Below are 15,308 nucleotides of genomic sequence, written 5' to 3'. Positions count from 1 at the left end.
CATGGGATAGGTGCCCCTGAGGATTTTGGCTCTGTAGACACCCCTGGACCTTCAAGGCTTGCAGAAATGGCTCGTACCTCCTAGTAAAAGGTAACATTTTCCCCCTTGCAGAAAGACCTCTTGCATAGTTGCTCCCATTTCTTCTCCTGGCTGAGAGGTTGTGGTAACTAGAGTTAAATCTCAGCATAATCTGCCTGGGGACTATTTGGCCTAATAAGGGAGGAAAGAGATTACACACTGAAGGAATTGAAATAATAAGCTAGCATACACTAGCAGGAGCCAGAGGAGAAAACTTAGGATTGGATTTTGAGGGTGCTTGATCAAGGGGGCTGGAGGTTAAGACTAGATAATCAAGATTTCATGGACTTGAGATGCCTTTGGGACAGAAGATTTAACTGTGGCCAGGACCCCAAGGGGTGGGGCAAACTCACTGCTAGGGTAGCTCTTGGAAGCCTGGAAAAAGTGAGAGATGTAGAAATGAGCTCACGTCATGACTCCTGGAGAAAATAGCTGTTTATTTTGGCATACTTGTGTGGTTACTGCTCACTTATTAGTTCTAACTAATTGTTTTATAACAATTCAGAGGGTTTTATAGATGGTCATCTGCAAATATTTTTGTTCTTCTCTACCTCCTTTTAACATCTTGTCATGTTGATTAGGACCTCAGAACATCGATGAGAGTAATAGTGGTGATTCTTGTTTTCTTTCTGACTTTAATGGCAATGTCTGCATTGTTGTATACATGTTCTTAATTTCTGATAGATACCACTCACCAAGTTAAGGACATTTCCTCATATTCTCAATTCTCTAGGAAATGTACATTGAATTTTATAAATTGCCTTTTTTGCATCTTGTGATCATATCGTTTTTCTTCTGTAATCTCTATAATGGATCATATTCTCATTTTACCCATCCTTGCATTCCCACAGATCTACTTGGTCCTAATAGCTTTTGTCAATATTTTATTAAGACAATTTATTTGTTTTCATAAATGATAATGGTCTATGTATTTTTATGCTTTCTTTTTTTTGAATATCATCTCTTGGAATTTATGAGTCCTTGGCAATTGCATTAAATTTTATAGCCACAATATCAAAAACTATAGCCAACTTGGCAATTTTGGTTTTCATGAAACACTGGGTATTCTTTAGTGCTTCCCAACACATGCAGAATAAATTTCAGAGTCCTAAGTCTAATATTCTAAACCCCTCTACAATCGGACCTCTATTTACTATCTTCTTTGTCCATTGATAAAACTGTTTCCGATCCGTAGATGGCCTTTCCCTTTATAATCATCCTTTAAAGCCCAGCTCAAATATCCCCTTTCCTTGTGGAAATCCAATTCAAAGTCCACTTCTTAGAAACTTCTACTTTTTCTTCGAGTTAGAACTAATCTATTCTCTTCCCTCCTCATCTTTTTTTTTAATAATGTTCATGTTTTTGTATTATTATTTTTTTTTATAATTTTTATCTATTTATTTTTCCCCCAAAGCCCCAGTAGATAGTTGTATGTCATAGCTGCACATCCTTCTAGTTGCTGTATGTGGGACATGGCCTCAGCATGGTTGGAGAAGCGGTCCGTCGGTGCGCGCCTGGGATTCGAACCCCGGGCCGCCAGCAGCGGAGCGCGCGCACCCAACTGCTAAGCCATGGGGCCGGCCCCCCATCTGTTTTTTTAGTGAGGAAGATTAGCCCTGAGCTAACATCTGTTGCCAATCTTCCTCTTTTTGCTTGAGGAAGGTGGTTGTTGGGCTGACATCTGTGCCAATCTTCCTCTATTTTGTGTGTGGGACGCCTCCACAGCGTGGCTTGATGAGTGGTGTGTAGGTTCGCACCTGGGATCTGAAACTGTGAACCCTGGGCCGCCGAAGTGGAGCATGCGAACTGAACCACTATGCCACTGGGCTGGCCCCCTTCTCCCCATCTTTTTTTTTTTTTTTTTTAAAGATTTTATTTATTTATTTTTTCCCCCCAAAGCCCCAGTAGATAGTTGTATGTCATAGCTGCACATCCTTCTAGTTGCTGTATGTGGGACGCGGCCTCAGCATGGCCAGAGAAGCAGCGCGTCGGTGCGAGCCCGGGATCCGAACCCGGGTTGCCAGCAGTGGAGCGCGCTCACTTAACCACCAAGCCACGGGGCCGGCCCATCCCCATCTTTTTAACATGACTTTTTTTTAAACCTTTACTAGAGTGCTTATCAATCTACCTTTCATTAATTAGTAACTCTATATAGAGTTACTGTAGAGAGACTATATAGACTATAAGTCCCAGGAGGAAACAGACTATTCTGTAACTTAGTACTGTGCTCATAATAGGTAGTTTTAATTACCTTTAAATTAATTTTGTAAATTTCAGAGTTATTTTGAAATCTGTTACAGTGATTTGAGATAGTAAAACTGGGATTGTTTTAAATATTACCTCTATAAAAGTCACTTATGCCCCATTTGCTTTCTAGGATATTCAAGTGAATATCCAGCTGATATGTTGGTTGGTGACTTCACACTCATATGTAATGTCAGACATCTTTGTCTTCAAAACTGTTTTGCCCCTCCAGGTTTGCTATTCATGTCACAGATCCTATTGTCTTCACAATCCTCAGGCCAAAATCCTCAGCCATAACTGCCTCTTTCTCTTCCCTCGGCATTCTGCCTACACTTCCTTCTGAGTTAATCTAAGTCCATCCATTTTCTTTTTATATTTGCTCTGCAGTATCTTGGTATCAGTTCAGCACACTTTTTCTGAACATTGTCTCTTCCCAGGAGTGGGTCCTTGGCAATTCTCTGAGTAGTTGCTTATACCAGGTTTAGGGTTACTAGATTTAGCAAACAAAACAGGACACCCAGTTAAAGTTGAATTTCAAAGAAACAAGGAATAATTTTTTTTAATATAAATATATCCCAAATATTGCATGGGCCATACTTACACTGAACTTTTGTTTATCTGAAATTCCAGTTTCACTTGGCATTCTGCTATTTTATCTGGCAATCCTAATCAGGTTGGACATCTTTCCTAAGCTGAGCCTATCATTTTCTCCTCCAGGAGAACTGAAACTCAGAGACAGGTAACTTCCTTTGGGACAGTCATATTTTGCCCCATGCTGTGAAAATATGTTTGCTTAGAAGAATAAAGCTGTTATGTTGAAAGAAGTACAAATGAGGCCATGAGACTCCACAGGCAAGTAGAGAGGGAGAAGTGCCTTAGTTCCTGACGACTTGCCAGTCCTGTTTTTGGTCTACCACAGGTAGTGTGATTTGGCTTCTGTGAAATAAAATTCATGGTCCTGTGATAAATTTCCCGTTTCACTTTAGCTTAACTTAGGTTGGTTTCTGTTCCTTGATACCAAGACATATTTTCTCTTTTTCATTTTCACTGCCTACCACCCTAGTCTCAAGTCTCATGAGCCTGGAATTTTGTCAATGCCTGTTCAACTTTCACATGATCTCAGTGTCTACCTTCTTGCAAGTAACCAAGCATATTCTTGCTTCATTAAATGCTTTGAAAATATTGCTGACCATCTCCTCTTGTTTTATATTCTTTAATAACATTTGCTTTCTAATTCTAGTGAAGAACAGGCACAAGATTAAGGAGTAAAAGATATGTGAAATTGGTTTAAAAATGAAAAGGCTGCTCTATATTCTAAACATACAATACCAAGTGAAAATGAAGTTGTTAGTCCCTTTATCTGCAACTCTTTTTCCCAAATAGCTGCACATCTTCCTCCACTTCACTCAGGTCTCTGCTCAAATGTTCCCTACTCAGAGAGGCCATTCTGAATGATTTTATCTAAAGTAGTACCTTTTCTTTATCATTCTATCCCCTTACCCACTTCTTTTGCTTTAAAGAACCTATTACTACCTGACGTGTTGTATACTTATTTACTGTCATTTCCCATTCACTAGAATGTGAGCATAGGAATTTTATCTGTTTTGTTTACTGATGATTTCCCTGCACACATTATAGTGCCTGGCACATAGTAAGTGTAAAATAAATGAGTGCTATGCTTGGCTGAACTGAACTAAGAAAGATACTGATATTCATACTACTATCTTAGATCCAGAAACTTAAGATATTCTATAAGAGAAGAAAAAATGATGGTATAAAAACTAATTTATGGGTAGAGGTAAAATGGCCAGATAGCCATTAATGATGATTATTAAAAGTCATGTAGATAAGCAATATATTGTCAAGACTCCCATTGGATTCCTTGTAGATAACATCTCTGACTCTTGGGTCACCATGGTAATGTGTGCTTAAGTTGTTTCTTAGGAACTGAGAGTTGACTCTTTGTCCAGTTCAGGCCAGTTGAGACCATCGACCCATCAAGTGGGCCTGCATGAATGTCCCATAGGTGACCTTTTTTTTTTTTTTAAATAATTTTATTTATTTATTTTTACCCCAAAGCCCCAGTAGATACTTGTATGTCATAGCTGCATATCCTTCTAGTTGCTGTATGTGGGACGCGGCCTCAGCATGGCCGGACAAGCAGTGCGTCCGTGTGCGCCAGGATCCGAACCCGGGCCGCCAGCAGCGGAGCGCGTGCAGTTAACTGCTAAGCCACGGGGCTGGCCCACCATAGGTGACCTTTTGATGTCAGGGGGCCGAAAATTCCACTCTCAGATCGTGCTCATGTCACCATTTTGTGAACATGTGTCCTATGAAGAGCCACGAAGCTTGACTGTGCTTGCACAAATCATCAATTCCCTCACTTTTCCTTACCTCCAATCATCCATCCCCACATTTCAGACCACCCTGCCTCTTTATCCCATAAATATCCCTGATCCCCATTTTTGAAGAGGTGGATTTCAGAGTTGTTCTCCCATCTGCTTGCTTGGCAGCCTTGTGAATAAACCCTTTCTCTACAGCAAAACTCATTGTCTTGGTGATTGGCATACTGTATGGTGGACAAAATGAGCCTGGTTTGGTAACAATTGGTGAGCCAAGCAGGAGCAAAGTCCAGACGGACATTTTGCCCATGGTTCATTGGCCCCTTGCTAGTATTGAGAGCCTGTGGACAAATCTGAGCAGCTGCCAGCACCAGTTGTCCCAGGGACTGTCCCCAGGACTTTCCCTGGCTTAGTGTCGCCAACCTCTGGTGCATAATTTCGTTTTTTTGCCGCAGAGAAACAGTTTCTGGGTTTGGAAGATGTATTTTCGATGAGTTAACTTCGGTACAAGTGACCAGATTTTTATTTCTTCTTCTCTCTGGTTTGACTTCCAAATGGAAGCCCTGGTTTGAACTTTGTTGTGAGGGTCCTGGTTTCGGGGATGCCCTAAATTTAGGGAAGAATTAGAGAATTTCTGCTCACATAAGTTCTCCTGGTACTGTTTGGTTTTTGAGATCTCCTGGTACTGTCTGGTTTCTGAGATCTGGGTCTAGCTGCAGCCTGAATAGCATAAATATATTTATGACCAGCTATGTCTAAATTCTGAAACAATGGGAAATGTTAATTTGGTCCCCACCTGCAGCTTTGGTGCGCATTCTTGAGAATTGGGTGACGTTTACTTACGAGCTCATGAAAAGGAAAAAGATTATATTCTTTTGTAACACTGTGTGGCCACAGTATTCTTTAGACTCCAGAGAGAAATGAAAATGGTTCCTTAAATTATGGTACAATCTTGCAATTAGATCTGTTTTGTAAATGGGAAAAGAATGGGATGAAATACTTTATGTTCAGTCTTTTATGTTATTATACCAAAATAAGTCTGTGCAAAGGAGATGTGTGATTGTGGTTCAGTAAGAGGGAAAGATAAAGAAACCTGTTTTGCCTGATTCTAATGAAAAGGAGGACAATTTACTGCTAATTCAGTCAAATACTCCAACCGCTCCTCCTCCTCCCCCATATGGTGGCACTGCCGCTCCTCTGCCGCCCCAGTCTGAGCCCCAACCTCAGGCTCCAACTCCTCTGGTCCCCGAGGGTTGAGAAATAGCAATTGTCTCCCCTTCTTATACCTGGCTGGGTACCCAATTTGGCCAGGGAGCCATCCAAACCCAGTTGGGGCAATTTCCTTTAAGGCAAGTCCCTATGGAGGCGTGGATGCCACTATGGGTCAGCCAGTGGGTCTGATGTGGGTACCCTTTCCCTTCTCAACCTTGGACTTGTTTAACTGGAAAAATAACTTGCTTACCTACAGAGATGACCTGAGGAGAATGGAAAATCTATTCTCATCAATTTTTGGCACTCATAATGCCACCTGGGCAGATGTACAAAATCTATTGAATACCCTTCCGACCTCTGAGGAATGCTGAATGGTATTAGAGAAACCTAGGGAAGAAGCGAATCAGCTGCACACAGAAACTCCAGGTAACCCTGTGGGGGTCAATGCCACTATTGCTGTGCCCACAGTTGACCGCACTTGGAATGTGAATGCTGGAGAAAGGGCTAAACTGGAACATTACTGGGATTGCATTCTGACCATACTCCAGAAAGGGGTTCCAAAGCAAAGTAGCGTTAATAAGGTCTATGAGGTAAAACAAAACCCTGGTGAGGTTGGAATTTTTACAAAGAATTTTTGAGGCATATAGACAATACACAGATATAGATCCAGAGGCACCTGGGAACCTAAAAATGGTAAACATGACTTTTATCGGTCAAAGTATGCCAGACATTCAGATAAAGTTACAAAAAAGTGGAAGGAGCCCTGGGAGCCCTGGGAATGCCTATGTTCCAGTTGGTTGAGATTGCCTTTAAAGTTTTCAATGGCGGGGACCAAGCCCAGGAAAGAAAAGAACAATGGGAGATAAAGCAACAAGCCACCTTGTTGGCAGCTACATTGTCTCAAGGACCGTCTTGAGTGCTACCACAAAGAAGAACCCAACCTAAGGTAGGCCGCCCTGGGCCCCAAACCCCAAGCCACAAGGGACACCTGTGGTGGGACCCCACCAGTGCACCTACTGTAAACAAGAGGGCCATTGAAATGTCCCAGTTGAAATAAGACTCATTGAAATAAGACTCTTAAAGAAGAGGGACAACAGGCAGCACACCAAATGCCTGAGATCACCGATCGTGATCAAGAATCATGAGGCCCAGGGGCTTCCCAGTTTCACCGACCCTGTGAAGATTTCCTACATGGAGCCCTGGGTAACCATGATGGTGGGAAATAGACTTTTGGACTTCTTGATTGATATGGGGGCTACTTACTCAGTTTTGAACGTTTGGCTTTCTAAACTCTGAAAAGACAATGCTAGTGATGGGGGTCTCAGGAGAAACCTTGAAAAAGTCACTTCTCCAATCCCTAGACTGTCAAATGGGAAAAATGTACTTAAAGCATAGTTGCTTGTACGTGCCCGAGTGTCGTGTTCCATTATTTGGATGAGATTTACTGACCAGACTGAACACCAAAGTGACCTTTGCGCCTGGACGAATGGACATTAAGGTACCACCTGAACAGGTCTGCACCCTCCAGGCATCATTACTGCAACAAACTAGGGAGCCTCCAATAGAAGTTCTGGAAGAAGTCTTATAAGAGCTAAGCCTGGACATATGGGTGGGTGGGAGGCCAGGACGGGTAAAGACTGCAGTACCTGTACAGGTCAGAATTTGTCCCGAGTCAAAGATTCCAAACTTAAGACCGTACCCATTAAAAGAAATGCCAGATGGGGAATTCAGCCTTTATTGACTGCTTTTCTTGACTATGACCTTATTTGCCTTTGCCGGTCCTCATATAACACCCCATTGACAGTGCGAAAACCAGGCACACAAGAGTACCGCTTTGTGCAGGACTTGACGGCGATTAACCAGATTGTGGAAGACATCCACCCAGTGGTGCCTAATCCTTATACCCTGCTTACCACCTTATCTGGAGATTTCAATTGGTTCTCAGTTCTGGATCTCAAGGATGCAGTTTTTGCATACCCTTTAGCTCCAACTCTCAGGAGCTATTTGCTTTTGAATGGGAAGATCCTGAGATGAGAGTCCAACAGCAGTGCTGTTGGACTGTCCTTTCTCAGAGCTTTAAAAACTCCCCTACTATCTTTGCTGAAATTTTAGCCAGGGATTTGAGGAATCTCCAGCTGAGAGAAAGAGCTCTTCTCCAATATGTGGATGACATTCTGATTGCTAGTAAAACCAGAGGCCTCAGACCAAAACACGATTTTGACTCTAAATTTCCTAGCCGAATGTGGCTATAAGGTCTCAAAGAAAAAGGCCCAGATCTCACAGCTGTCTGTTAAATATCTGGGTTTTGAGCCGTCAGAGGGGCAAAGAAGCCTACTCCCTGACAGGAGAGAGGCACTAACCAGAGTAGCAGTGCTCACTTCTAGGAGACAATTGTGAGGATTCCTGGGCATAGCAAGATTCTGCCATATCTGGATCCCCTACTGTGGACTGATAGCCAAGCCCCTCAATGAGGCTCTCAAGGGAGGAGACAATGAACCATCAATTCGACTGGAGAATCAATTCGACTGGAGAATGATATAAAGCTTTCCAAACCATTAAAGAGAAGCTGCTTACCACCCCTGCTCTAGGCCTCCCAGACATTAGAAAGCCATTTGAAGGAATTAGCCTTGAGGTATGGACCCAGAATCTGGGTTACATGAGAAGGTCTGTTGCCTGTGTCTCCAAACAGTTGGATATAGTAGCTAAAGGATGGCTTGTCTGCCTGAGAGTGGTAGCAGTCACTTGTGACTTTATACAGGAGGCAGAGAAGTTTACTTTGGGTCAGCCCACCACTGTGCACACTCCTCACTGTGTGTTTCCTCTTGGAACAAAAGGGAGGATACTGGCTCACCTCTTGGAGGCTAGGCAAGTATCAAGCCATACTACTAGACAATCCTAATGTCACTCTGAAAGTGGTCTCAACCTTAAATCCAGCCACTCTACTTCCCACTAGTATTGAAGAACCTGTACATAATTGTATTCAGATAATTGAACAAGTTTATTGTAGCCGTCCCTATCTGACAGACCGGCCATTGGAAAACCCAGACTTTGAGATGTTCATGGATGGGAGCAGCTTCATGGAGCAAAGACAATGCCAAGCTGGATATGCGGTGGTAACCCATCAAAAGACTCTGGAAGCAGAAGCCCTTCCGCCAGGTACCTCTGTGCAAAAAGCAGAGCTTATAGCTCTGATGAGAGCCCTCCATTTTCATCAAGACAGGACAGTGACCATTTTTACTGATTCCAAGTATGCTTTCCCAGTGGTCCATGCCCATGGAGCCATCTGGAAGGAAAAAAGATTAAACATGCTAAAGAAATTTTGGACTTACTAGAGGATGTCCTAGAAGCAAAAGCAGTGGCCATTGTCAACTGTCCAGGACACCAGAAATCTGACTGACTACCCAATTAAACAACTGGGCAGATAAGGCTGCAAAACTAGCAGCCAGGACAAAAGCACCTAGGTCCCTGATAATGGTTCTGATTCTTGAAGAGGATTTGATGAAATGCCACCCAAAATACTCTCCTGAAGACTTAGATAGGGCCAATGAATGGGGATTTAACTGGGGTCCTGCCTGTTCTCAGGATGCCGACTACTGGTACACCAAAGAAGGATGGGTTTATAATAGGCAAGGAACAATTCTTGTCCCTGAACATCTTATGGAAGATGTAATAAGTCATATACATCAGAGCAGCCACTACAGGAGGGATGCGACCTTCCAGTGGATTCAGAAATTCATTATAGGACCAGATATGCAAAGGACCATTCAAAAGGTGATTCAGAAAGGAATGATATGTGCCAAAATAACCCAAAGGTAGGACCCCCACCAATATTAAAAGGAGTCCAATCCAGAGGCACTGGAGCTGGGGAAGATTGGCAGACTGACTTCACAATGATGCCAAGAGCCTCTGGGAATTTCAGGTATTTTCTGGTATTTGTGGACATTTTCTGGCTGGGTAGAATCCTTTCCCTGCAGGTCTGAAAAGGCCCCTTAAGTGGTTAAAGCTGTATTAGAAGAAATAATTCCTAAGTTTGGATTACCTATGTCTATTCAGAATGACAGTGGAGGGACATTCATAGCAATGATTACACAGGAGATATCTGGTGCCCTGAATATTCACTGGAAACCACATGCTTCTTGGTGGCCACAGTCTTCTGGCAAAACAGAAAAAATGAATCACACCCTTAAAAAGTCTTGAGCTAAAATTTGCCAAGAGACTAATTTAACTTGAGACAAAGCCTTTATAGTTGCCCTGCTTTGGCTCAGGGTACCGCCTACAAGCAAGCTCCAATTGAGACCCTACAAAATGTTATATGGGAGACCCTTCCTATATTTTAAATATGGCTTGGGGGATCCAGAGGGAACTTGGATTAAAGAACTAGATACTGAGGTATGTACAGTCTTTGGGAGCTACTCTAACTGCTCTACACGGGTTTGCTTCTAGCAGGTTAATGTATCCCACAGATGTTCCTCTGTATCAGTTGTGTCCTGGAGAAACAAGCAAATCTGGAGGACCAACTCCACCCCCGCTGGACTGGGCCCTATGAAGTGCTGCTGGCAACCCACTCCTCGATAAAGCTGAAAGGAATTAAGCCATGGATCCACCATACTCAAGTCATGCTGGTCCCAGGAGAACTGTCAGACCCACCACGTCCCATCTACTGAAACACCATGGGAAACAGGAAAGATGCCGTGGATGAATATCATAGCTGAGATCATCCTAACCTCAGCTGGTTCCATACCCAGACACTGATTTCTCCTCACTACCTGCCTCTTATTCTTGCGAACCTTTGACTGACCTAAAGTTACTTTTCAGGAAAAGGAAGAAAATTCAGCCAAAGTCTTAGGTCATGAGAGAAGTGCCGAAGGCCAACTGGGCTTCTTACATCCCAGCCGCACTTTAATAATTGCTCTCTTTTCCATATTTCTCCATTTCTTGCAGACTAGCTGTGCATTCACTGGCGTGCTACGAGGGTTGAACCATTTTCTTTGCAAGTACCAGATAAGTAACTCCACAGTCTATTGCTAATCTTTTAGAACCACTCCTCTAACAATCATGATTTTAAGGTATGGTTTCATCTTTTCCCTGATCACTTATTTCATCCCTGTTTATTGTTGGAAGGATAATTCACTTGTGAGAATTTCCCAGTCTTTGGCAAAAGCTGGAAACCTCACTGAATGTTGGATATGTCATCAGAAAGTTCACTCAGTACGTGAACATCAGGACCCTTTAGTAATCCCTGTAACAAACTTTACCAGCATACCAAACATTAACTGTAATTATTCCGGCCCACCAATAAACATAAGTTATAGAGTGAGGCTACTGCATCCTCACTCTCCCATACCCTGCATGTATATATCTACGGTGACAGCTTATTTTACACAGCTAAGAAATCTTTCTAATATCATGAACAAATTCCTTTCAAATCTTTCCATAATTTCAAAGGGAAGTTTCCCTGAGTGCTCTAAAGAAGTAACAGATTTCTGGTTAAATAACACAAGAGTTCAAATGCTTATTCCAGGAATCCAGGCAGTATGTGCCCCACCTGGTTATATTTTTGTTTGTGGGTTTGATCATCAGCATTGGGCCTACAGTTGCCTGGCTACTTGGCTCATACAGGGGGTACTGTCTTTTGGGGTACCTGACTACACCTATATCTATGTATAGCTCAGGAGAGACCCGGTATTGGGCCAGTTCTTTAGAACTTTTTTCCAGAACTAAGAGGTCCATGCCAGATGATGCTACCAGTTACCTGCCTAGTTTTCAAGACGATGGTGCTGGGTATTTCTTTGGACACACTTTATTGCCTTGGTGGGTTGTTGCAGCCCACGAGCACGATAAAAAGTCTCTCTCTCACCTTTGGGATACTCATCAATGAAACTGCACAGGCAGTAGCAGCCCAGCAGAGAGCATTATCGGCAAGGGTCGTCCTGGACTATTTGATAGCTTCATACTATATCCTAGCCGAACAAGGAGAGGTTTGTGCAATAGCTAACTCATCATGTTGCATATATATTAACACCTCATCAGAAGTTGAGACTCATGTAGAGAAACTCAGACAACAGGCTACCTGGCTACAGCAAGTATCCCCAGAGATGCTGAGTCCAGACTGGTTTTCAGGACCATTCTCTTGGATTCCCCAGGGGATCAGATCTGTTCTGCAGGGACTCTCAAAATTTGGGTTGTCTATACTTCTCCTTCTGGTTGCATACTTGATTATAAAATGTGCTTTTAGATGTTGTACCAAAACTGCTGAACAAGGTACAAAAATTCTAATAATGCAAAATGTCAACCTCAAGCCAGAGACAGACTATTTCCAAATGAGTGCTAAACTGTTCCATTCTTCTAACCCAGATCTATGCCCCAATTCAGCAGGAAGTAGCAAGATTGGTCATCACCCCAAATCCCTCAAGAATGAGGAATGATCAAAGAATAGTGGGATTGAAACTGGTGGCCAGATAGCCATTAATAATTATTCTTAAAAGTCATGTAGATAAGCAATATATTATCAGAATCCCACCAGGTTTCTTATAGATAACATCTCTGACTCGAGTTACCATGGTAATGGGTACTTAAGTTGTTTTTCAGGAACTGAGAGTCAACTCCTTGTCCAGTTCAGGCCAGTCGAGACCATCAACCCATCAACTAAGCCTGTGCAAATGTCCCATAGGTGACCCTTTGACATCAGGGTCCGAAAACTCCACCCTCAGATCATGCTAATGCTGCCATTCTGTGAACATACATCCTATGAAGAGCCATGAAGCTTGACTCTGCTTGCATAGATCTTTTCCTTACCTCCAGTCATCTATCCCCATGTTTCAGACCACCCTGCCCCTTTATCCCGTAAATATCCCTAATCCCCATTTTTGAGGAGGTGGATTTCAGACTTGTTTTCCCATCTTGGTAAGCCTTGTGAATAAACCCTTTCTGTGCTGCAAAACTTGTTGTCTCGGTGATTGGCATACTGTGCAGCAGGCAAAATGAGCCTGGTTCTGTAACAGAAGGGTGTCAATAACAAAGAATATGAAGGAAAAAGTCTTATAAGTACCTATATTGCACTCACTACCAAAGATGGGCACTCAATTTGATTTGAGTCATTATAAATTAGAGTTTTTAGCATATAATAACCCTCACAGAAAAACTTTATTGGAAAGTAGGGTAAATTACCAAGATTTGAATGAAGACAACAATAAGAAAAGTTCAGACATCAAGTATGGGCTCTTGGTTTAAATGGAAATGGGATCTTTTTGGTGGTTTGTGATTAGTGAGCTGTTCTGTCACTTTGTAGCAGTACTGGTCTCTAGAGTTTGAGAACTAGCTTCATTTTTCCATCTTATTAGCAGTTAGGAGTCCCTTTGAAAAAGAAAGTAGAAAATTAAAGAAAAATTATAATTTTGAAATTCTACCATTATGGATATGTCTTAAACAGAAGGCAAAGTGAGAATAAAAAATTTTGTCACTATTATAAAATAGAACAATCAAATGTACAAAGCATTTAATCTTCATTTTCAATTTTCAGTATTTCAGGAAGTATATCAACATTGCCTAACATGCTATTTTATTCACTATAGATATATAATCAGTGTTTATTGGCTTAAATACACATGTTTAAAAAATCTTTGGCCAGCTTAATTTTTAATATTTTATGAGCTAGTTAGCCCTGAGTCATGAATTTACAAAAATATCAGATTTATAAAAGGATTGCATACTCTAAATAATGACTTCCATGAGCCATTTACTTTGTGGAATTATAATGTGATATATTAAATGATGAGAATGAACATCTTACAGCTATTACTAATAACTGTATTAATAGCCTCTATACATGACTGTTTCAAACATTTTTAACTGAAAATCATGATTCCTCCATCCCTTATACCAAGAACATCCATACATTAGCAACATATGCACTCAAAAAATGACCTACTTCTATTTGATGAGTAAATAATTTTTTTGAGTTTGAAAACCATACTACCTCATTCTAGTTAGGATCACATTTATAATATTTGCTCTACTATGTTTATGGTTTTGTGACCAATTTGAAAGGTGGTATATCATTAAAAACAGATCAAATTAGCTCCCTCAACTCCTTACTATATCTAGTGAGTGTACTAAAGAAATAGGCACTGACTTTGAATATGGCAAGTTCCACTTTGTGAAATAGTCGTAGGCAAGTAAAGCTGTTGGGCAAAAAGGTAAGCCATAAGACGAATAAGAATACACTCACTACTGCATATAAAGAAGAAAAATAAGATATGTAGGAAGATATCCATTATAGTAGCAAGTGTAATCTATTATTTCTAAGTTTTCCAGATATTTCAGAATTACAGGAACTAAAGGATAATCTTTTCTAAGATGTATAAATGGTTTACTTTTGATAATAAATATTTGATTTATAATGTAAATAGAATAATAGGTAACTCTTGAAATAAAAAATGGCCCACGTAAAATGAACATTTTAATACAAATCATTAGAATATATTTATACTATATATAAATCTATACATTAGAAGATACTACTGAAATTTTGCTCTGCAGAATATCACTTTAGAATTCTCTTTAAAAAAAAAAATCACCGGGAAGAATTAGATGATGACTGTGAAGCAGATTCTCCCATTACAATACTGCTTCTGTCATTTAGAGTTTTGACAACAGTTGTAGCTGGAGACTGGAGCACTTTACGAGAAAGCCTCATTCTTCCATCAGCCGGATCACGCCCAAAGTATTTCACCTGTGTTAAAGAATCAAATTTAAAGTTACAGCACATTGACTGACATCCAAATTAAAAGCTATTTAGGGCCGGCCCCGTGGCTCAGCGGTTAAGTGCTCGAGCTCCGCTGCTGGCGGCCCGGGTTCGGATCCCGGGCGCGCACCAACGCACAGTTTCTCTGGCCATGCTGAGGCCACATCCCACATACAGCAACTAGAAGGATGTGCAGCTATGACATACAACTATCTACTGGGGCTTTGGGGAAAAAGAAATAAATAAAATTATTAAAAGATATTTAAATTTACATGGTCTAAATAAAGCAATGATTAATGTTTTTACTTGTTCACCGAAAGGATAACTCAGTGCTAAGTGGAGCTATATGCTAATAAATATAATTTGGTTAAGTAGTGATTATAAAAAAAAAGAAGAGACAGGAGCATTTAGTTGCCCAATTATAATCCGTTAAACTCATCTGTGCCTTCTTATTTTCTCCAGGCCAGGTGCCTATACTGGAAGAACAGTCAAAGCCATAGTGAATGAATCTAGACAAGGGCTTCCTAAGCCTAACTGTGCCACAAACTATATAGGATTACACTTAGGTCACTCGGACTACTGCTCAAAGGACTATCACACTGGAGGTTACTTGGCTTGACCCTAGACAATGAAAGTCAGGGGGATATGTGGCGGTTTTTAAGTCCCTTCTGATGTTAAAAAACAACTTT

At 41.3% G+C, this 15,308-nt stretch overlaps 1 protein-coding gene and 1 pseudogene across 4 annotated transcripts in view; one reads left to right on the top strand and one right to left on the bottom strand.

The window, feature by feature from the left end:
- The window catches only part of LOC147915962 (uncharacterized), a 200,201-nt pseudogene that overhangs the window by 8,234 nt on the left and 176,659 nt on the right, over nucleotides 1–15,308 (top strand). The window lies entirely within an intron of this gene.
- PNPT1 (polyribonucleotide nucleotidyltransferase 1) overlaps nucleotides 13,001–15,308 on the bottom strand; it is a 41,162-nt gene continuing 38,854 nt past the window's right edge. For 2 of the 3 annotated variants that reach the window (XM_087436738.1, XM_087436739.1), the window contains exons 28-29: nucleotides 14,453–14,607; nucleotides 13,001–13,229 (exon numbers count right to left, since the gene is read on the bottom strand). In XM_087436738.1, the coding sequence (XP_087292864.1) occupies nucleotides 13,220–13,229; nucleotides 14,453–14,607 (165 nt within the window). In that variant the 3' untranslated portion in view covers nucleotides 13,001–13,219. Of the gene's footprint in view, nucleotides 13,230–14,321; nucleotides 14,608–15,308 lie in introns of those variants that run through there. The other variant, XM_004435667.3, reaches the window with a different exon arrangement.

The sequence above is a fragment of the Ceratotherium simum genome, chromosome 11 (assembly GCF_057802395.1).
Source record: "Ceratotherium simum simum isolate JZ-2026a chromosome 11, ASM5780239v1, whole genome shotgun sequence".
NCBI classification, from domain to species: domain Eukaryota; kingdom Metazoa; phylum Chordata; class Mammalia; order Perissodactyla; family Rhinocerotidae; genus Ceratotherium; species Ceratotherium simum.
The sequence above is the reverse complement of the archived record's forward strand: the minus strand, read 5'-3'. Positions and strand labels throughout refer to the sequence as shown.